This window comes from Lepidochelys kempii, chromosome 1, assembly GCF_965140265.1.
Source record: "Lepidochelys kempii isolate rLepKem1 chromosome 1, rLepKem1.hap2, whole genome shotgun sequence".
NCBI classification, from domain to species: domain Eukaryota; kingdom Metazoa; phylum Chordata; order Testudines; family Cheloniidae; genus Lepidochelys; species Lepidochelys kempii.
The window spans coordinates 268,716,024-268,738,203 of record NC_133256.1 but is presented as its reverse complement, the minus strand read 5'-3'; the positions used below and the strand labels follow the sequence as shown (position 1 = coordinate 268,738,203).

The 22,180-nt window shown below is 43.3% G+C and overlaps 1 protein-coding gene across 4 annotated transcripts in view; it reads right to left on the bottom strand.

Annotated features, from left to right (window-relative positions):
- Window positions 1–22,180, bottom strand: part of TMCC3 (transmembrane and coiled-coil domain family 3) — a 234,653-nt gene that overhangs the window by 7,422 nt on the left and 205,051 nt on the right. For all 4 annotated transcript variants that reach the window (XM_073327540.1, XM_073327538.1, XM_073327539.1 and 1 more), the window contains 2 exons: window positions 1,518–2,434; window positions 28–163 (listed from right to left, as the gene is read on the bottom strand). In XM_073327540.1, the coding sequence (XP_073183641.1) occupies window positions 28–163; window positions 1,518–2,434 (1,053 nt within the window). The remainder of the gene's footprint in view (window positions 1–27; window positions 164–1,517; window positions 2,435–22,180) is intronic.

Genomic DNA, 22,180 nt, shown 5'->3' with positions numbered 1-22,180 from the left:
TATGTAAGAAGTTGATTATAAAAATACCTGAACATCTCGTGACCGTTCACAGGCCTGATATGCCACTCTCTCTTCTATGCTGGCTAGCTCTTGTTTCAGGTTTGCAGTCTCATGCTGATGAAGATCTGTCAGATCGTTTAGCTGGTCTTCCAATCGTTCATACCTTTTTCAGGAAAAACAGAAGTCTGAATTTAGCTCTTCTACACAAATGATGTTACACCATGTTAGAATACATCTGTACTTTAAAGTCATCTTTCCTTGTATCTCAAGTCACCACCACTTCGGTTTGTAATGAGAAGGAAGGGGGGAAAGTTTCCCCAAGGACTTACTCGGCAGGCTGAAAGCTCTTTGTAAATGCTCCTGGTTGGCGGAATAACAGAACAATGTTTGAAAGACCAAGGCATTTTAACACTGCAATATAAAAATAACTCAGTGGATAAGTGTATCCAATTCATGCTCTTCCTCCTTTCAGACCACCATTCAAATCTTGTCACGGGGATTTCTACATATTTTTCCCACCATATAAACAAACAAATAAATTGCTTTCCCTACACTTGGAGAACTGCTCAAGGAAATCTTAATAAGTATTGTGTTTGTATGAATGTTTCGTCTGTTAGCACAGTAGAAACTATATTGATCTCACTAACCAATACACTTATTATCACGACTAATACGACAAAGAGGATGTTCTGTGTATGCTTCAGGGGGCCACAATTTTCAACAGTGACTAGTTACTTTGGATGCCTAAATTTTACACCTTAAATAGACCTGATTATCAGAGGGCAGGTGCTCAGCACTTTCTGAAAAGCAGGACACTTTAAGGTGTCTTAAGCTGGGAAGCTCAAAAATTGCGGCATCTAAAAAGTCACTAGTCACCTTCAAAAAAAATGTACCTTGTGCCTGCTTTTAGTCTCTGGGACCAGGTGCTGATACTCTGCAGAACATAACTCGCACTCCAGAATAGATGTTAAAGGGTTTACCAAGCAGCTAATGAGCCCACAGGGAAGCAGTGTTCAAGTATTTAAAACCAAATCTCACTATACTTTGTTACATTGTGTCTTCAAACTTCACAGTCCCATAACAGTGTGGTTGAGAACATATACCATACCACACTGCAGGAAATGGCTCATTAATAAAGGAAGTACTGTCAACAGTAAAGCTCTATTACATCAGAGACCGCTTATTTAGGTGCCAAGTTACAATAAATCAGGAGCAGTCCCTTGGCGATGACCGCACTGGCACCATTTGTATGTCATATTCACATAAGGTAATGTCAGTGAAGTATCAGATAACAAAACTTTCCAGAAAAGCCTCAGACAACTGCACAGAACTGTCAGTTCTATCAAATCGTAAAGTATTATTGTCACAAATGTAGGTTAACAGAAGAAATTAAGAACTTTGGTACCTGACAATGATTACTGAACACAAGTTTACCTTTAAAAAAAAAATCACTTAGTTTTGAATCAGTTCATATACCCGTGCAAAAGCCATTTCAAAAGAACAGGAAAAGAAAATACCTGTATCTTTCCTCCTGCAACGTCTGAGAAATAAAACCATAGTCTCTTTGAAACTGTGCTTTTAAATTCTCTATGTCATCAGCTAATTGGGACTGCGTCTCCTTTATTTCTCTCAGTTCCTCCAAGATCATGGAAAGCTTTGCTTGGCTGTCCAGAGCGTTTGTCCCACCAGGCCCAAAGGAATGGTTCCCATTACTATCTGCAGAGCCAGATGTCCCACTTGAGCACTCATCATCACTAACATATTTTGGTTTAGCCACAATAGTAGCACTGCCACCATAAGCCCTGGAACTAGTTTCTGGCCGAAATTCATCCAGGGTATTTTTCAGGTGAGAAATGTTGTCAGCACTACCAAATTTATTTCGGATCAAATTTGCAAACTCTCTCGACTTGTTGAAAACAAACACTGGTGGTGTCAAGGAGACACCTGGCACACCCGATTTGCTGCTCTCAGCACCTTGGCCACTGGTACGAGATTTGCCATGGACATCTTTTAAAGGGGGCTGGATATCCTTCAAGTTATCTTTCAAAATATCTTTGGAACTTTTGGAGGATCCATTTTGTTCTATGTCTTTGAGCTTTCGGTGATACTGTTCCAATTTCTTCTGTAGCTGGGCAATGGAGTGGGCAGACTTCTGATTCTTCTTCTCGAAGACTTGTTTAATACGTCCAGCCTGCTGCTTGTCTGCACTGTTCACCAGCTTTAAGTATTCAGCCACATTTCCATCACGGGCTGTTTGTTCAATTTTAATCTGTTCTGTAACTTTCAAAATTTTTTGTTTCAGGCTATCTGCATTAAGTTTGACTTTGTGAAATTCTAAGACCCCATCAGGTACATCAAAGTTGAGGTTGGTGTCTGAACCCCCACGGCGAATGTTAAGTGGCAAGCTCAAAGTATTCATGTCATGTCTTTCCACCTGAAAAGAGATTAAAATTCAAATTGAAGACAACTGTTTCTGTTTTATATTTCAACTCCACCCAAAATTGGACTTCCCATCAAACTATTTATATCAAACACTGGTCAGAAGGTAAGTTATGAGTACAATATGTGTTGAACATATTTTGAAGTATTTCTCACAAGTTATGTTAAATAATGTAGAAAGCGAAGACATGCTACTTATTCAGCCATGTACAATATGGGTATGAAAATACATGCTTGAGTTGACAAATGACAACCAAGTACCTTGTCTTTTGCTTTAAAAAAGTAAAAGTAATACGAAGAACCAAAACTAGAACATTATAGATAAATCCGGGTTTGGGGTTTTTTTGCTGTTTTTTTAAAAACACAAAAATGCTTTACCAGCATCAGGAAACATTCCCTACAGATTTTCTATTATCAAAAGATTTATATCCTTCATGAATGGTAAACATCCCATTTTAGCTGGATGGACACTTATTAGTGGTAAAATTTTCCTCTTTCCATCTCTCTCACTGTACCAATATGCTTTACTGAGCTAAAGCCCAGTTATGGACACCTGCCCCTTGCCCCAACTGATCAAACCAACAGCTGTTCTTACTCATCTAGACAAAGGTGTCTTGCAATTTACAGTAAGCTTTAGTGACAGCATGAGCCCCAATTTACAGTCAGATCCAACAGCATCCATTAGCTTTCAGTGTAGCTATCACAGAGAAAACTGGATACCCATTTGACTTTTCAAGTTTGCTGAAGGTGTCCAATGACTGGTTTGCTGCAGCTAAGTTTGTTATATTTTAATATCAGCCTGGCAGTGTGTGATTTAAATGCCCAACAACTGTTAAGAAAAGAAAAGTGTCTGAAGTATTGGACTCCTATGATTGTGTTCAGTTGTAATCGCTTAGATGTTTTGCGCATTGAACTTGGTAAGGATTCTTCTGAAATGTAATAAAGCGGATAAATAGTGATTAAGCCACTTGATCATGATACTTGGCCAGAGCACTAAAGCTTGATTAATAGTCTAGACAGTATACCAAAACAGCCTCAATTTCCATAAGCATTAAAAATATTTTCTCATATAAAATTATTGTGGAGTAGTGAAGTAGGATTTATCTAAGGAGATCGTTTTCGTATATCTGATCACTATTACACCAAAATATCCCCTATAATATAAGGGGGGGCACTTAATTGAATCAGCCATAGCATCCAATAGATAGAGATTTCTTTTTTCAAATATACTGGCCCTAATGGATTTTCCATGCATCACAAAGTCTTTATAAAAAAAGTTGTGCTAGAAAACAGTGTCTTCTTCAGCTAGGTTTGGAGAGAAAAAACTCCAGTCCAAATAAGTTAAAGGTATTTCTACTGACTCAAGACAGTCCCAGTGATAGATAGTAAATCTTGGACAACCCTGCCACTCCCCCGCCAAATCCTCATATTGTATTTTGTTCTGAATGTCATGCCTGTTTTTCTACATAGCATCATAAACCACACACAGTTTGGCAAGCATTTAATTAATTGACCACGGTGATAAACGAGCATTCAGCTTTTAAAAGGTTTAATAGTTAAAATTAGGGTTACCAGATAGCAACTGTGAAAAAAATGGGACGGGGGGTGGAGAGGGGGGGTAATAGGCGCTTATATAAGAAAGTCCCCAAAAATGGGACTGTCCCTTTAAAAATGGGACAGCTGGTCACCTTAGTTAAAATAGATGCATTTTACCACTAAAAATAGTGTGTAGAGGAAGAGCTAGAATGATGCCAGGGGTTACTTGCAGTACATTGACCTTTTCATCTCTGAAAAACTGGGCTTTAATCTTGGCAGTTTAGACCATCAATGAAAGTGAATTCAGTAGTTTCATCCTAGTCCTCCACTGCACCTATTGCACACGTTGCCCCATGACAATAGAACTGAAGAACACTAAGCCTTACATAGTCAATTCTCCTTATGTATGACATTTATTCCATCTATACAGAAGGGCATTTTGTTGAACATTCAATGGCAAAACTCCTTTAGATAAATCTCATGGATGGTTAGGGCTTTTTACTTATGCCTTCCTTGCATTTTGCCACTCTAGGAATATGAATGGATGATGCAAGAATCATCCATTCAAGAATTCAAGGTCCTGTGTAAGAAACATGCAATAGAAATGCCTATTAAAAAAACAAAATTAGTTTGGGACATAGCACAGAAAGGATTTGGCTACTTAGATTCTGTTCACACTACATGAAGTTATCTTTTCCAACTATGTCTTTTTAGACTTGCAAGCATTATCTACTACACATTGATGGAGTATAAAAAGCAGCTAGCATAACACTAATGCTTATTATGTTTTGTGCCAAGCAGTCATAAGAATACAGAGAGCACAGTTCTGATATTGATTATTTCTTGTTAGGAATATTGGTTACTGTTGGTGTCCTGGGGTGACTGGCCCCTTTAAGCGGAATCAGGGTCCAGTCTGCTTGTGACCGCCTTCTGCAGGACCACCTGGGGTTAAATGACTGCCCCAGATGACTACTTAAAAGGTTAATTGGTGAATGACAGCCGGACCTAATAAAAAGATCATCTGAGTTTAGTTAAGGTAAGTACTCCTAAGGAAACGGGAAGCTTCTGAGGAAAGAAGCTATCAGGAGAGCAGAGAGTCTAGAAGGCATACTCCTGGAGACAGGAGATTCTTAAAATGAGAGCTACAGTTGACAGGTATCCAAGAAGGCCCGGTCTCAGCAAAAGGATCTCCCAAACAGTTGCAGGAAGCCCAACCTGCCAGGAACAACGTGCTGCCTTGGAGAAGAGCCGCAGCTGACTGGTCTCCATGCAGTTGGACCCAGAGGAGGACCTTACCCAGGTAAAGGCAAGAGATCTGACTCCAGAGGAAAGGACCTAAGCCGAGAGAAGCCTGGTGGTAATGGGCCTGGAAAGAGATGATCAGTGGACTGGACTTAGTGGGACAGAAACTAAAACTAAAAAACTGACTCAGTCTCCCAGCTAAGACCCTGGGTAAAGGTTTTGCTTATACTTTCTGTAGACTTTTTTAGAAGGTCGTCTTTATTAACAGAAAAAAGCCTACAGAAAGGTCTTTATTAACAGACCTTCGGGTACTCTTTAGTACTCAAAGGTCTGCCTGAATGTTTATATCTCATGTGCAGGGAGATCAAGGGAAGCTTAACCACAAGCAGGTGCCCTAGGACAGTCTGCACTACGATAGGAGCCATTCACTACCAGCAATCTATTCAGGTTCTCATGCTAGTCCACTCACTGTGGTATCTGAGCACAGTATCTGAGCACCTCACCAGTTTGCTTGCATGAAAAAGTATTGAGCAATATGCTTAATGAATCAAACAGGAATATTTACCCCTTTCATGCTTGCATAGAACACTAATATATATTACATATGTGCATCAAGAGGAGAATCAGCTCTCTTAAGCCAATCCTATTTCAGTATTAACTTAGATTCCTCACACAGCAGTTCAATGTTCCATCCGAAAATTGTGATCAAAATACTATACTGTTAAGGTGGCTCACTGATGTGCAAGATCTTATTTCCAGAAATAGTTTTATTTCCAGCATGGTCTTAGACATTATAACCAACAGTAAATATAATTACTTAGCATTTACATACCACTTTTCAAACAATAGCTAATAAATCTTCACAATGAATATCTGTCACAGACGTATCTCCAATATTACATGTGTGGAAACTGAGGCACGGTGACATCAGATGACTTGCCTAAGGCCACACAAACAGACAGAGTCAGAATCAGGATTATAATTCAGGAGTTTATGTAGTCAGTCCACTAGCCCACATAAATGAATGTTTGATCAGAAGCATTTACTGTATCTGGCTAAATCAACAAAGTGGATGGCGGGAAGCCTAGTATAAAATATTAGCTTCCTGAAACAATGCAAATCACTTTTGAATAAACCTTGACACAAAAAGTTATCCTAAAATAAGTCTGTGAACCACACACACACGCAAGTCAGACTTATCACTGAAGTTATCTAGCACAAACTGTACATGCTTCCAGAAATGGGTGGTTCTGACTACAATCTTTATAGTGTTTACTTCCTTTAGTACAAAAATGTTCTAAAAATATTTTGCAATAATTGGATAGAAGCCTGAATCAGATCTCTTCTGCCTCATGTCCCATCCCTTACTGCAAAGTGCTGGAACAGCTAACGGTCACAAAGTTCAGTTCTTACCCAAGTTATGTGGCTTCCCCTCCCTACCTGGTCAAGAAGGTATAAAGACAAATCAGGCAAATACGGAGTGAGGGTTCACATCAGCCAGAAAAGGTGTCAAGCAAGTCACCTTTGCAGGCAGTGGTAGCACCAGTTACCTTCATGCTAACGATGCAAGGAGCTTATCGGGACCATCTGTATCTTGCACCAGTGAAGGAGAGCCTTAAAAAAAAAATTCTACCTGGGGGAGGTCTGAAAAGAGTGGAAATATGCTGTCTTGTCTCCAAGAGGAGCAGTAAATGGGAAAGTGGGATAGGAGCTGTTGAGCAGCAGAGGAAGCAATCCTGAGCCAGACTGGCACTAGGCCAGGATGAGGAAGGCAAAGCATTACCTAAGAGCCTGAAAGAATCTACTGTGCTTGTGTGTGTTAGGATATAGATATTCAGGCCTGTCTGTAAAGGCCTATACTCTAAGAATGTAGGTGTATTCTTATCACTTAGCTAGTTATAGAGGTATAAAAGAAAGAATCAAAGTCACTGTCTGCCCGTGTAAGGGCCTTCTCTTACTGTGACAGTCTGAGGCCCTGTGCTTAGGCTAAGATCTTTGGCTAAGCAGCAGAGGCAGCCATAAGCTGGGAAGCGGACGGTTACATCCTTACATCCCAAACTAGTCACATTGAAATAAGGTGCTATTGGGCTGTTAGGAATATAATCCTGTCCTGATAATGCCTATCGTCTTCAGAGAAAGAGAAGTGCCTAGAAAATGTAAAAGGAAACTTAGTTCGATAGCATCCTGTCTGACAAAAACTCACTTATCAATAGCTGGGATGTGAAATCCTCATTTCTGTGTTGTTCTATCACTGTAGTCCCCATTTCTCTATTATTTGTCTGTATAATCTGTCTGGTTCTGGGATTGTTTCTGTCTGCTGCATAATTAATTTTGCTGGGTGTAAACTAATTAAGGTGGTGGGATATAGTTGGTTAAATAATCATGTTACAATACGTTAGGATTGGTTAGTTAAATTTTAGTAAAATGATTGGTTACGGTATAGCTAAGCAGATCTCAAGTTTTATAATATAGTCTGCAGTCAATCAGGAAGTAGGGGGGGAATGGGAACAGGGAAGGGGGGTGGGGAAACTGGAATCATGTTTTGCTAAGGGGGGGAAGGGGAACAGGGACAGAGGTAAGGCTCTGTAGTGTCAGAGCTGGGAAGGGGGACACTAAGGAAGGAAACTGAAATCATGCTTGCTGGAAGTTCACCCCAATAAACATCAAATTGTTTGCACCTTTGGACTTCGGGTATTGTTGCTCTCTGTTCATGCGAGAAGGACCAGGGAAGTAGGCAGATGAAGGAATAAGCCCCCTAACAATGTGGTGTTAGACACACATCCCATTAACTCCCTGGAGGAGCAAGGAGACTCAGACTCATGCAAGGGCCCTTAATAGAAATGTTAGGTGTTTTTTGTGGGGTGAGGATGGGGGAGAAGGAAAGAACAGTGCTATTTTGTGGAGGGAAGGACCACACATCATCCCCAAAAAGCCTAGTTGATTGACAGCTATTTGTACCATTTACACTGCTTAAGAGAGCTTTAAAGATTTATAGTCCAAGAGCTGAGCAGCCAGGGCCTTTCCTGCTGGGGAAGCCAGAGTTCAACAGCGCACAGGATGTGTGTCTACAGATGCCTGTTTCAAATGTGTAGAATAAATAAAAAGCAAACAAACAGCCCAGCAGGCCAGAGGACAGCCTTTCAGGGGTGCTGGGACAATTTGTATAATGGGGATGCTGAGAGCCATTGAACCAAACTGCAAACCCTGTATATGATGGAAACCACTTCAAGACAGGGTGCGGTAGCACCCTGTGCACCCCTAGTTCCAGCAAAATGTGCAAGCTTTACACACTAAGAGACCTTTCCTAGACTACCCACATGAGCCCTTCCTAGGCTGAAGTACAGTAATCCAGAGAGGAAACTAGACCAGCTGTTCAGAACACTGAACCACGTTCAGGGCTAAGAACTTTAATACTGGCCCAGCAATTAACATGCATATCTTCTGTCTAGCATAAATACATTTTGGAGAAGTGAGCGTTGGGTAAGAGGTAACCTGCCACTGATGTAAATAAAGCCTGTTGTTTTTAAGACATCTGCTTGTGTTTTGAAAAGCGGCTCCACAAAAATGGCAATGGGGAATTATTTGTGTTAAAGTAGTGCCTATATGTTGTCCAATCAGGTCAGGGTCCTGCTGTATTAGGTACATGGCAAAAAACTGTCTGTATGTCCAAAAAGCATGTGTCTTTTCTTAAAATGATATTTTTAGAAGTGTGTGGATCAAAACACACGAAGAGAATGGAGAAACAAGGATGAGTGCATATACTTTCTATAGACTGCGTGCACAGCCTATAGGTAGTTTGCGGGGGTGTGTGTGTGCGTGTCCCACTAGTAGAAACAAAGCCAAAAAGTCAGCGAGAGATCTCTATCAAATATGCTCAGTTCACAATTCCCTCCTCCTTGTAAAAGATTTTACTGTGTCTTTCAAGTCCTTTGTTCTTCCTAAAGTCTACGGGAGCAGACTCTGATGCAGAAACCTGAAGCTGGCCCTTCAGGGTATGTCTACACTGAAGAAAAAAACAAAACAAAAAAAACCAACCACCCACACCACCACAATTCAGAGCCAGGGTCTACAAATTGTGGCTCATACTATGGCACTAAAAATAGCCATGTAGACAATCCCCCTTGAGGTCTGAAGCCAAAGGGGGGCGGATTCATTTCAGAGCCTGGGCAGGACCATCTACCCAGCTATTTTTTTGTGCCATAATACAAGTTCCTTGAATCTGAATCTGTAGACTAGGGCTCTGAGACTTGCAGCTGCCTTTTTGCAGTGTAGACATACTCTCAGGGCATATCTATACTGTATTCTAAGCCCAGATCTGTGGGACACAGGCTGGTGGACTCGGTGTTTCCAAGCCCATGTTTAAGCATCCACACTGCATTGTAAGCCTAGGTTTAATATTGCAGGACCCAAGTTTCACAGCCATACAAACATATCCATACTGCACTATGCAGACCCTCTGACAGTCCATAGCTTGAGCTGCGGCCACACAGAAAAAGGAGAGCGGTTGTCATAGGGAGCCCTGACATATGGAACCTGCTCCTCTTGATATCATCTCACAGCCAGTCTATTGTTTTAATACAACATTACCGTTTGTGAGGCTGTAAGCAAGGGCACATCAGGAAAGCTGAAGTTATATTTCCAACATCAGTGTCACACACAGCCCTAGTTGAGCTCCCCCTCATTAGGCTGCTTTGTTTGGTCCCAACAAGTTAGACCTATGTGGTCTTAAGCTTCCCGCAGTCTGAAGTAGGATGCAGTGCGGTCTCTTTCCTTGGGCTCTGTGGCACACTTCCCAGGCACTGGCTCTGCCGATTACCCTTTCACAGAACTGGGATCCTGCAGGCCAGCTGCACTCGACCCCCATCCAGTTGCTTAAAAGCACACCCTTTCCCAGAGCTCCAACCTGGGAGGCACTCTGGGTTTACAGCTCAGCTCTTTGGGGACATGGGATAATGGAAGCAAACAGACACAGGTTTTGTACCTGTGTGAATTTCCCTACCTCAGTTTTCTAAACATTCTTTGGGCTTAAGGAAGAGTTCTCTAAGGCAGGGGTTCTCAGACTTCATTGCACCATGACCCCCTTCGGGCAACAAAAATTACTACCTGACCCCGGGGTGGGGAGCGGGGGCCCCTCACGTCCCACCGCCCCAGGGCAGGAAGCCAGAGCCAAAGTCCAAGGGCTTCAGCCCCAGGTGGGGGGCCTATAACGTGAGCCCTGCCATCCAGGGCTGAAGCCCACCGGCTTTGCCCCCACGTGGTGGAGCTTGGGCTTAGCCTTCAGCCCCGGGCCCCAGCAAGTCCAATGCCAGCCCTGGCGACCTCATTAAAATACGGTCCCGACGCACTTTGGGGTCCTGACCTACAGTTTGAGAACCCTTGCTCTAAGGAGTTCAGGATCCCACTTCTTCACATGGCTTTCTCCTCCAAAAGACACTCTCTTTCTTCCTCTCTCCTGTGCAGGCTGTTTCCTTCTGCTCTTTCCCAAGCTTCCACTCATCCCCTTCCCATCCTCATAATCTCAGACTTTATGAGAGTCATCCTGAGTTTGTAAATCCTATCAATAAAACCCAGTCTTTGTTCTGCTTCTAGGGAAATTCCACTGCTCTAGATCCCAGGCCCCTACAGAGAAGTTGGAGAAAATTGGTTTCCCCTAAGCGTCAGACCATCCTGTTGTCCCAAAATTCTCCCATTTGAATGGGAACCATTCAGGTTAACATATCTCCATTGTCATGCCTGTGTCACCAACCCCTGGAATTTTACTCTATCATGGAGGTAAAAAGACAGAGAAGGAAAACAAAGCCCTACGTTCAAAATGGAGTTTGCAATATGACCAGATACACACACAGAATCCCCAACATCAAACAGAATTTATAAGCTGTACATAGATTCCAAAATCATCACAATCAGTAAAGCCAATATATCTATTTTTTTAAAATTATTCCATATAGGGAAATACAAAACACAGCACACCCAGAAGTTACATTACTATTCCTATTGAAACTGCAATTTTGAATTTTCTGACACACTGTTGTTAACACTGCATTAACTGCCCTTTATTTGCAAAAAGAAGAGGAGTACTTGTGGCACCTTAGAGACTAACTAGCTAGACTAACTAGACTAGCTCACGAAAGCTCATGCTCAAATAAATTGGTTAGTCTCTAAGGTGCCACAAGTACTCCTTTTCTTTTTGAAAATACAGACCAACACGGCTGTTACTCTGAAACCTGCCCTTTCTTTATTTGTTTTGTGGCATGTAATAATAATATAACTCTCGTGCAGGGATCTCACTGGACATGCTTAATGAAAAACATGCAGTTTCAAAGTACTTCTACCTATGAGGAACACAAGGGGTGCCTTCAGAAGAGTGTTTTGACCAGAAGTGTACACCTGTTACAATTTATCCTATAGGAGACCAGAAAGCAGCTGATACAGACCCAGAGTTAGTGAAGTTTTGGGATGATGATCCTTCCTATCTCATTTCAGGCTAAGGGCTTATTTACACACAAACTATAAACCAAATAACTAAATCAGTTTTAATTCACATCTAAATTATTTTGTTGCAAATCTGCATGGAGACACACTCACTTTGGATTCAGAGCATCCACATGTGCCGGGCCATTACTTGCATCCTTTTATGAAGGACTGTGACTCTTGGCAACGTGCTTGAAATAGTGGATGGCTTTGCAGCAATGGGATTCCCTAACTGTAGTGGGGTGATAGATGGGCCGCATATCCTAATTTTGGCCCCAGAGTATCCACAGTATTGCAGGTGTGCGTGGATCACCGTGGCGGTTTCATTGACATCAATGCAGGGTGGTCCAGGAAGGTGCATGACACATGCATCTTCAGGAACACGGGCCTGTACAGAAAGCTCCAAGCAGGGACTCTTTCCGGACCAGAAAATTCTAATGGGGAATGTCAAAATGCCCACAGTGATCTTGGGAAACCCAGTGTACCCCTTACTCCCATGACTCATGAAGCCTAACCTGGGAAACCTGGACAGTAGCAGGGAGCACTTCAACAACAGGCTGAGCAGGTGCAGAATGACCTTAGAATGTGCCTTTGGCAGATTAAAAGAATGCTGGTGCTGCCTTTATGGCAGGTTAGATCTAAATGAGGAAAACACTCCTATGGTCATAGCAGCCTGCTGTGTGCTCCATAATATTTGTGAGACTAAGGGGGAACAGTTTCCCCAGGGTGAAGCGCAGAGGCGGATTGCCTGTCTGCTGAATTTGAGCAGACAGGTACCAGAGCTATTAGAGGGGCACAATAGGGAGGCTTATTCAAATCAGGGAGGCTTTGAGACAACATTTTGACAATGAACTCCAATAATTTGTCTTTCGATATAGCACTCTGCAATGCTTTGTTAACATGCGCCTTGCATTAAAATTTTGATGATTCCTGACCTTGATTTGTACTCAAATGATCAGACTGCCATGGTGTATTAATTCCAGCAGCAGCTACTGTGTGCAGTTATCTTTCAGAGAGTATGTTTTTATTAAATACCAACTAACAACACACAAAAGGCTTGGTGGGAAGGGAGATAACAGTGCAGGGCAGTGTAGGCTCTTATAGCTATGTGTAAGTCCAGCTGTCTTTCTGGAAGCTGTCCAAAGGGGTGGACTGAATGGGGTTCTGAGACAGGCCTGAAGTTGCAAGGAATGTGTGGGAGGAGATTGAGGTGTGGGGGGCTGACCGTACATTAATTCTGCCTGCAGCGTGATTAGGGACTTCAAACATTTCTGTTTGCTCCTCCATCACTTTTATCATTTGCTCCTGGATCATTAAAATTTGCTCCTAACTCTCCTTTCGGTCTTGCCTTCTATTTTATAATTTTTTTTTGAAGTCTCTCTCCACACCATGTGTTCTTGTTTTTCAGCCTCTGAGGATTAGAGCACTTCTCAAAACATGTTCTCCTTGCTCCTCCTCGGTCGCCTCCTTATCTAGCTCAAGCGCTCTGCTGGTGCGTGTGGGGCCCCCTGCAGGCCACAGTTGCGGAAGCACAAGAAACAACAAACAGAAGCAGGATTGCTAGTTCACACACAGCATCGAATCATTATAGTAAAATGCACCTTTTTAAAAATATGAATTAGTTTTTCACTGTTCCATGGCAAACACATAGCTCAGTGAACATCCTAAACACGATGAGTTCAGCCCACAGGGGGAGAGGTGGCGCTCAAGATTTCAGTGGTTTCCTAAGGTGAGAGAGAGAGAGAGAGAGAGAAAGAGAGAGAGAGAGAGAGAGAGAAAGAGAGAGAGAAAGAGAGAGAGAAAGAGAGAGAGAAAGAGAGAGAGAAAGAGAGAGAGAAAGAGAGAGAGAGAAAGAGAAAAAGAAAAAGAGAAAAAAAAAAAAAAAAAGCAGTTCTTACTTCTGAGGGTAAGCAAGAATGCATCTCTTGCAGGTGTGTGGCTTCAGACCGGGTCCCTTTGCTGTTCATGTGTGCTGCTTTAATCCCTGAACAAGTGATTGCTGAGTGGCACGGGAAAGTTTCTTACAATGGGGGAAGGAACAAAGCAGTTCTGCCAAAGAACCTTTGGCAAAGGATTGGTGAGTAACTCCAGGAAAGTTTCCTAGAGATCTTTGTGGAGGATTCCTGTGAAATCTTGGTGTGCATTAACACACTGTTCCGCCGTACTGCTTAGCTGTACAGGGGAATGTGGAGCACACGCAAACACAGCTAGTCTTGTACATTTCTATCCCTTCACCCACTTCTAGCATATACAAAGCAAAGGACAACTCTACCTCATATAACTGAGCAGCATCAACTCAAAAAGATCACTTAGCAGAGCTCTCCTCTCCTGCATCATGCACACAAGAGATGGACTGCTGGGACTGGCTAGATCCCTCTGGACTGGAAAAAAAGGCCCTGACTTGCCACACCACCAGACAACTCTGCAGTGTGCTCCATGTCATCCTCCAACTTGACCTCCTCGTCCACAACTTTATCCTCAAGGTTGAGTTTGCTGTCTCCAGCCCCACCAAAGCATCCATGGGACTCTAGGCAGTGAGGTCACTGCTGAGGATGGCATCCAGCTCCTTATAGAAGTGGCAGGTCTTCGGCGCAGCACCAGAGCAATGGTTTGACTCCCTTGCCTTCTGGTACGGCTGCTTCAGCTCCTTTATCTTCACATTGCACTGATGTGTGTCCCATTTGTAGCCCTTTTCCAACATACCACAAGAAATCTGACTATAGGTATCAAAGTTCCTACGGCTGGAGCGCAACTGTGACTGCACAATGTCCTCTCCCCACAGTGCCAACAGAGCCAAGAACTCAGGTGTGCTCCAAGCAGGAGACTGCTTGCCACATGGAGCCACCATGGTCAGCTGGGAAGATGCAATGTGAGCTGTCCATGCAGAGCAAACAAGAAGTGGAATTTCAAAAATTCCTGGGCCTTTAAAGGAGATAGGGCAGAAGCCTGTGTGCTTGGGTGCAGGGCAGCAGAGTTTGAACCACTGACCGAAGCGGTCAGGATGGGCATTGTGGGACATCTGCCGGAGGCCATTTACAGCAACATACCCAAGTGTTTACACTGACACTTTGTTGATATAACTTTGCTGCAAAAAGCTCTATGCCTCTCATCAAGGTAGATTTATTTTGTCAGCAAACAAGAAAGTTTTGTTGGTGGAAGGAACATTGTAGTGTGTACACCTCTATCCTTTTTTTGATGAAAACTAACTTAATCGACAAAACTCTGTAGCATAGACAAGGCCTCAATGTGTGGGTGTGTTCTGAGAGTTGACACAAGACATTTTATATCCCTTTTTCTAAGCTGATTATCTTGCTCATTTCTTACTATTTGGGATAAACACTTTTCCCCCCTTCCCTCACTAGATTTTTTGGATTTTTTCCATTCAGTACTAGATTTCTTTTTTTAAAATGTTAAAATTTTCCAGTGCAACGTGAAAAAACTCTGAAGAGTCAAGTGAAATGCTATACACCTGCAATTTTCAAACCCTTTTCAAGTTTGACAGAAAGTCATGCTAGGTTTTCTGCCCGTTTATAATGGTGGTGACCACAAAGGCTTATCTTCCTCCCCGACAGGCGCCAGCTTCCAACTTTCCCCAGGGGTGCTCAATCCTCATTAAGCCTCAGACCCCACCCCCACTCCACCCCTTCCCGCCCCACCTCTTCCCATCTCTCTCCCTCCTTCCCAGCACCTCCTGACTGCTGCAGAACAGCTGACCTGCGGCAGGCAGGAGGCACTGTGAGAGAGGGGAAAAATTGACCGGTGGGGCCACCAGTGGGTGGGAGGGAGGGAAGGAAGCTTGGCTGCCGGTGGATGAGAAGCACCTGCTAATTTAGCACCCATAGAGAGTCAGTGCCTATATAATCCAGCCTTCCTCATTGCTCCCATTCTCTAGTTTGTAGAGCCTTTCCCCCCCCTCTGATCCATCATCCTCTACTTACACAAAAATACTTCCCTATTCCATGTTGATAAGTTACTGAAAAATCACGCAACATGCCTATTCTGCACTGTAGCCAACTTCTCTGATTTTATTGCCAGTCTTGTGCTACTTTGTGTTTTTCTTTAAGCCCCAACTCTCTGCCAACAGGGCCTTTAAAGTTTCGTTCCTACTGTGGAGTCCAGAAGGGTTACCATTTAGAGATTTTAAAATCACTTTAAAACTGGACAGAAACACCATGGCTGATTTGCATGAATTATTTCTTTGATGCTGCTGCAAGACTTCATTTATAAACAAAAGAACAATAGTTCCATCAAGCAGATTTTGATTTGTCTTAATTCTGCAGCAGCACATTCTGAATACAAACAATTGCATCTTGTTCTGCACATGAACTGAGTCATTTACTTATCCTCTGCCTCACTCCCTTCTCCTCACACTGGATCAACAAAGGAAGCTCAAAAAATACAAGTGTCTGCTCTCAAAATAATTGCAGATATATACAGTTCATTAACCAGGTGCAAACAGTTTCATATCTTATATAATATACTGAATTATCCAAAGTGATAATAAAAATCTGCAAAAGCTACAGAACAGGTAGAATAGCTAACAATCAGTGAGTTGGCAAAATTAAATAAGACGCAGATGTCAATTTTCAGTGCTATGTAAAACATTGTAATTGTTCCAGGGCTAACTGCAATTCTCCCTCCCTTGCCAACCCCCAAAGTGTCAGGCTTCATGCCTTACCTTTCCTCAGGTACAACATGCAATTCTCTCACTCTTAGGGTGGGTCTACTCTGCAAACAGTGGTGTGTGAGAGTCACTTTTCATCCAGCCAGTAGACCTTGTCTTCTCAGTTTCCTGGGCTTTTGGCTCTGCTGCCCAAAATCACTTTGGTCAACTCTAACAGGAAGCTGAGTCAGTCTCCTCTAAGACAACTGCTCTCCCGTTGTCTTGTCAAATGTTCTTGGGGCATCTTATCTCAAGTCATTGATTTCCCTCTCATTTGTTTCCCCAACAGACCTCTTGGCTTAACCCAAAGAAGTCCTATAGTAACATCCCATAATTTATCCCCATATACTCAAAGTAAACACCCCAATAACCAGCTCACAGAATATTTTGAAGTTATTATAGAGCTGACCCATATTCACCACAAACTTGTACTGCAGGTTTAAATACAATATGTTCTGTCAGGGACTAGATTTGTGTAGATTTAACTGGCACAGCAAATAAAGCATGCTGGTGTGTTTTAATGGTGCTATCGTACTTTGCAGCAATGTAAGAGCTTCAGCTTAGTAAAAAAAAGATAGTCACTAGTCTGAAAGTGTAAACAATATATGTAAGTCCAAAAAATGAGTACGCATATCCCATATAACTACAAAATGTATACAATCTTATCTTACTAGTGCTGTAGGCAGTCCTAAATAACTTTATTAGATTAAAAAGCCATGCACAGTGTACCTAGAAGTGGCAATAAACCCAGCACAAAACCACAGAAAACAGCTACTTTTCAAGGCAGCCCTGGATCAAATCAGATCACAAAAATATGTGTACTCTAAATTTTTATACCCTGTCCTTTCATTCTACTGTATCATCACAATCTGCTAAGAACAGCAAACTGGAGCTGCACTAGCAGCCTGGGCCCTGAGTCAGCTGTGTACAATTATAATGAGAGCTACAAAGCAACTCAGATCCTGCCAAAACGCTTTCAAGAATCCAACATTATCAGCTGCTGGTTAGTAGCACCTAGTCTGATGCTAGCACTTAGCTTTATAGTAATATTAAAATGCTCAAAATATTAAGGCACACCCTTACATTACAACATACACAAATGCATAAAGACTATGGGCTTAGATGTTTTGACTACCCCCCCTGCCCCCCCACACCATGCATGGCTACCTGTGCCTTGAGTCCAAGTATGCAGGAGAAAGTGTGTGCGCATAAGTGGGCGGGAAGGGATGGGAAGAGGGCAAAGTCTTGGCTCTGCCAGCACAGGAAATGTCAGAAATTATTTCTAATATAGTAATGTGCTGCTGCCCTATCTCCCTCCCCGAGGCAAGGAAGATGGTGGGAGGTAATTGAGCCTCAAAGAGATGTCTTTGAGGCACAATATTTCCCAGGGCTACTATTGGGGTGGAGAAAACGGTGCCTAAAGACAATCGAGCTCAATGTTGAGAGCATGTTAAGGTTACATAGTTGAAGTACTCCCCCCTACACCAAGTGCCCCTGTAATTTGAGCACTGTTCAAAATTGAGGAAACAACAATGTTCTCTCCCCCTACAATTTTGGATACATGTTTAACATCTTGTAGCTTTTCTCCTTCTTATTTATTTAGGCCCCAAATTGAAGAAAGTGTCTGTTTAGGAGCGTACTTAAGAATGTGTAGGACCGTACGCTATTTTGTTTGTCATAATGGTCCAGTACACACCTTTACTGATGAGGCAATTAACAACAAAAGGTAACAGTTGCAAAGTTTGATTGCCTGAACATGACAGCAAATTTTCAATACTGTTACACTTTATCTGATATTGCATAGATAGGGTTTATTGAGTAGTTTTCATATACATTTCATGGACTGTGTGATGTGCACAGAGTTGTGCACAGTACTAGAAGGTATTACACAGAAGGGTTTTGTATTAGTGCCCATCACTGCATATCTATATATGAAAGAAAGTGAAGGGAGTGAATAGGAGAAGGGGAAACTGATCATGAAAACGAGATAGGAAAAGAAAGAGCAAGGCAAATCCAGGAAGCGAAAGAGGGCATAACAAAACCAACAGAGGCATAGTAAGTTAAGTTACCACTTTATTTAAAAATGGAGAAAATATTTTCTCTGTCAAAGCTATATTTGATAGTTATGACAAAATGGGGGGAAATGCACTAAAATTTGGAATCACATAGATGCATTAATGCAGTTGTCCTACATGATGTCATTACTAAAATTGGGAGTCCCGCCGACGCATAAATACATGGGTCCTACATATCATTACTGAGTTCCTTACCTTTCATAACTGTTGTTCTTCGAAATGTGTTGCTCATGTCCGTTCCATTCTAGGTCTGTATGCGCCCACGTGTGCGGTCATCGGAGATTTTTTGCCTTAGCGGTATCTGTAGGGCCAACTGTAGTGCCTCCTTGAGTGCCATGTTCAGGCATCGGTATATCAGGCGCCACGGGCCCTACACTCTCTCAGTTACTTCTTGTAGGCAACTCCAATAGAGGAGCAGGAGGGTGGGAAATGGAATGGACATGAGCAACACATCCTGAAGAACATTCTCTGAGCTAGATAAACTACCATCTCTATGCACAAAAGGTAAATTATCTCCAAGTTACTAAATATGCTGTATTACATGCTTCTTTTTTCCTCTTAAGATTTGTATATCAGTAATATCACAGTGTATTTCCCATACAATATTAATAGAACCTTTGTGTCACTAGTTGTACAATATACACTACAAAATATACAAGGGGACCGGGGAAGGGGGAGGTCCACTAAAAATTCCATTTCACAAACTACAGATCTATTAAATATATTCATTTTAATTAGAGACTAAAAATACAGGAGACTTGTCCAGCTGAAGAGTAGTCAAAATGATACTCCCAGTTAGTGAAAATTAAAAATCCCACAGTTAAATGATCTAATCCATGAAACAGAGGACAATTCCACAATTAGTGGGATTTATTAGATTGATTTTTGCTTTTTAAACTACTGTAAATGGTCTGGAATACAGAAAAGGTTAAACTAATTTTATATTGACATGGATATAATTTTATTACAGCATTCATGTTATTTAAATTTCAAGGGATAAAACACTGGCTGAACAACAGCCTATAATTAAATTTCAGGAAAAATTTTAAAATGCAGATTCACGGCCACGATTAAAATGTAGTTAAAAACCCTCCAAAGTGTTTCAAAACAAGCTGAAGTAATAATTTTGCTTCCCTTATGTGGTACTACATACCCCTACTAGCGAACTAAGGGAGATTTTTTCTTATATGGAGATTTGCGAGCTGAAAGTTATCCCTCTATAACGTTTGGCTAGGATTAAAGCCTCAGGGGCGGAGGAATGAACTTCCCCATGAACTAAGTATCAGACGGGTAGCTGTGTTAGTCTGGATCTGTAAAAGCGGCAGAGTGTCCTGTGGATTGGAGCATAAGCTTTCGTGGGTGAATACCCACTTCATGAAGGAGCATGACAAACCTCACCACCTTCTGCTCCAAGTACAAGTTGCCTTTTGTTTGACTTTTCCTTTCATTAACAAACAGACATTAAACAAAACAAATTCACCCTACAGAAACAAGACCAAACACTACCAAAAACAAAAGAACCAAAACCCCTCAATCCCCACAAAAAACACAAAACAAAAACCCGCTCAAGCAACGAGAAAAATTCCTACCAAAATACACCACCCTGCATACACAATTCTCCCTCTTGGGAGGAGATGAGAGCATGAACAAACCACACGTGACAGATTTTAGTGATGCTGCTAAATGCACTACTGGAAGGTGCTCAGATTTAATAAAGTTAAGATAATGTTGAAGTAAAAAGAAAAAACGGCACAGAGTTTAAGCATAGAAGTTTCTGGTTATCAGGGAATAAGGTACAGATTATCAGGGGGTGAGAAATTCGGTTTAGGAATGGGTGGCATAAGGAATATATAATCTGCAATCTCCCCGATTGGGGGTAAAAGTTTAACGGGTTGAAGTACGGACATTGAGATATGGGGGTATGTTGTCCATATAAAGGCTATGTTCAGGTGTGGAGTACAATGAGTGGATATGATGATGAGGATGGATCTACCCTCATTTGGTGGGATTTAATGTTCAGTGAGTTTATGGTTCCAGTTCATATGGTCCAATGGAAAAAGTCTCTCAGTCCCTTTCCCATAGTTGATGCACGACGTCGTATTGGCTCACACCTCCTGGTACTGTCGGTGGCTGGTGATGTGTTCGATGTAGATGTCCCTGGACCATCGGATGGTGACCGATCCCACAGGTCCGCAGCACACGCTTGTTGCAGGGGTCCCAAGCGCCCAGGGCTCCGACGATCAGGGCATCCATCTGCACCTTGTAGCCCTTTGCTCTCAGGGTGTCAGCCAGGGGGGTGTATTTTTCCAGCTTACGAGCTAGGGCTTCGCGGAAGATCGGGGTCCTGTTCTCGAAGGAGACCGTGATGTCGACGAGGATGATCTTTTTCTGGGCCTCGTCGGTGACTACCACGTCAGGTCGCAACTGGCTGTTAGTACCGGGGATGGCGCAGTTCACGGCGACCTCCCCCAGGCGCGGTGCGATGGCTTTCACCGGGCGGTTCTGGATAGCATTGTGGCGCAGCTGCCAGGCTCTGGAGCGGGGCTTGCAGCTGCACAGAACGTGGGGCAGGGTCTCGTTGGAGTAGCCGCACTTCCTGTAACGCTTGTCTCAGTTCCCCTGGCGGACGGCTCCGTTGAGTGGGACGCAGCTGAGCCGGGCACAGTTGATGAACCGTCAGTCGGCGAAACGGGTGAAGCCGCCCCCGGCGAGGAGGTGGTTGCTGGCGTCCCATTTGCTGTTCAGTTCGAAGGCTTTATCCTGGTCTGGTTTACGCTTCAGAGTTTCCATGTACACAGTGAGTGGATGGCTGCCTGCAAGGTCCTCTCCAGCATGCCCCTGGCGCTCAGGGTGACGATGGTGTTGTCATCGGACCTGATCTGCGGCACCAGGACTCCCAGCTCCTGGCGCTCTTCGCACCACTCCCCCAGGCGACGCGTGGCATTGCGAGCGTGGGACCACATTGAAGTGATGTTGCGCCGGTCCCGTCCAAATTCGCCATCCAGGGAACCGCTCAGGAAGCTGGCGGTGTCTTGGTTGGAGGGGGCTCTGCCGATCCACTTCTTTGTTGTGTCATGGAGGGAGTTTGCTGCAATGTTCCTTACCACGGCGTCGGGACACGTCAGCAGGTGGAAGGCGCGGGTGATCACCACGATGTCACACAGGTCACCCAGGCGGGGGACATTGGCACTGCCATGCCTGTGGGTGATATAGACCAGCTTGTTGCTGGCTCTCTGGGGAAGGAACAGCCACTTCTTCACCAGCTGTTGGACGATCTTGTCTGCCTTGTTGAGGGGTACCTTCACCACGGCAGATCCCCTTAGGATGAACAAGATGCGGGGGATCAGGAAGGTGTTCAGGGTGTTTATCTTCTGCCACGGTGCTAGCTGGGAGGCGTCGATCTTGGCGGCATCCTGAAAGATCTACTGGATGGTGTCCTTGGGTGTCTGCCGGACATGGAAACCCGTCGGCGTACCAAGGTGCTGGTATGCCTGCCCCTCTGCCAGAGGGATGATGGTCTCGCCCTGGATCTGGAACCCTGTCGTCTGCACCGAGTCCCTTTTGCTGCCGTCAGTGTGGAGAGTTGCACACTTCTTTGCATTGAAGTGGAGCCCCATCCAATCGGCAGCTTGACTGGTGGCATCTAGCATATGTTGGAGGTTCTCTGAGTCATCCGCGGTCAGGACCAGGTCATCCGTGTAAGCCTGGACGCTCACCCTCTCACCGTGGAGGTTGAAGCCATCTGCGCCATTGG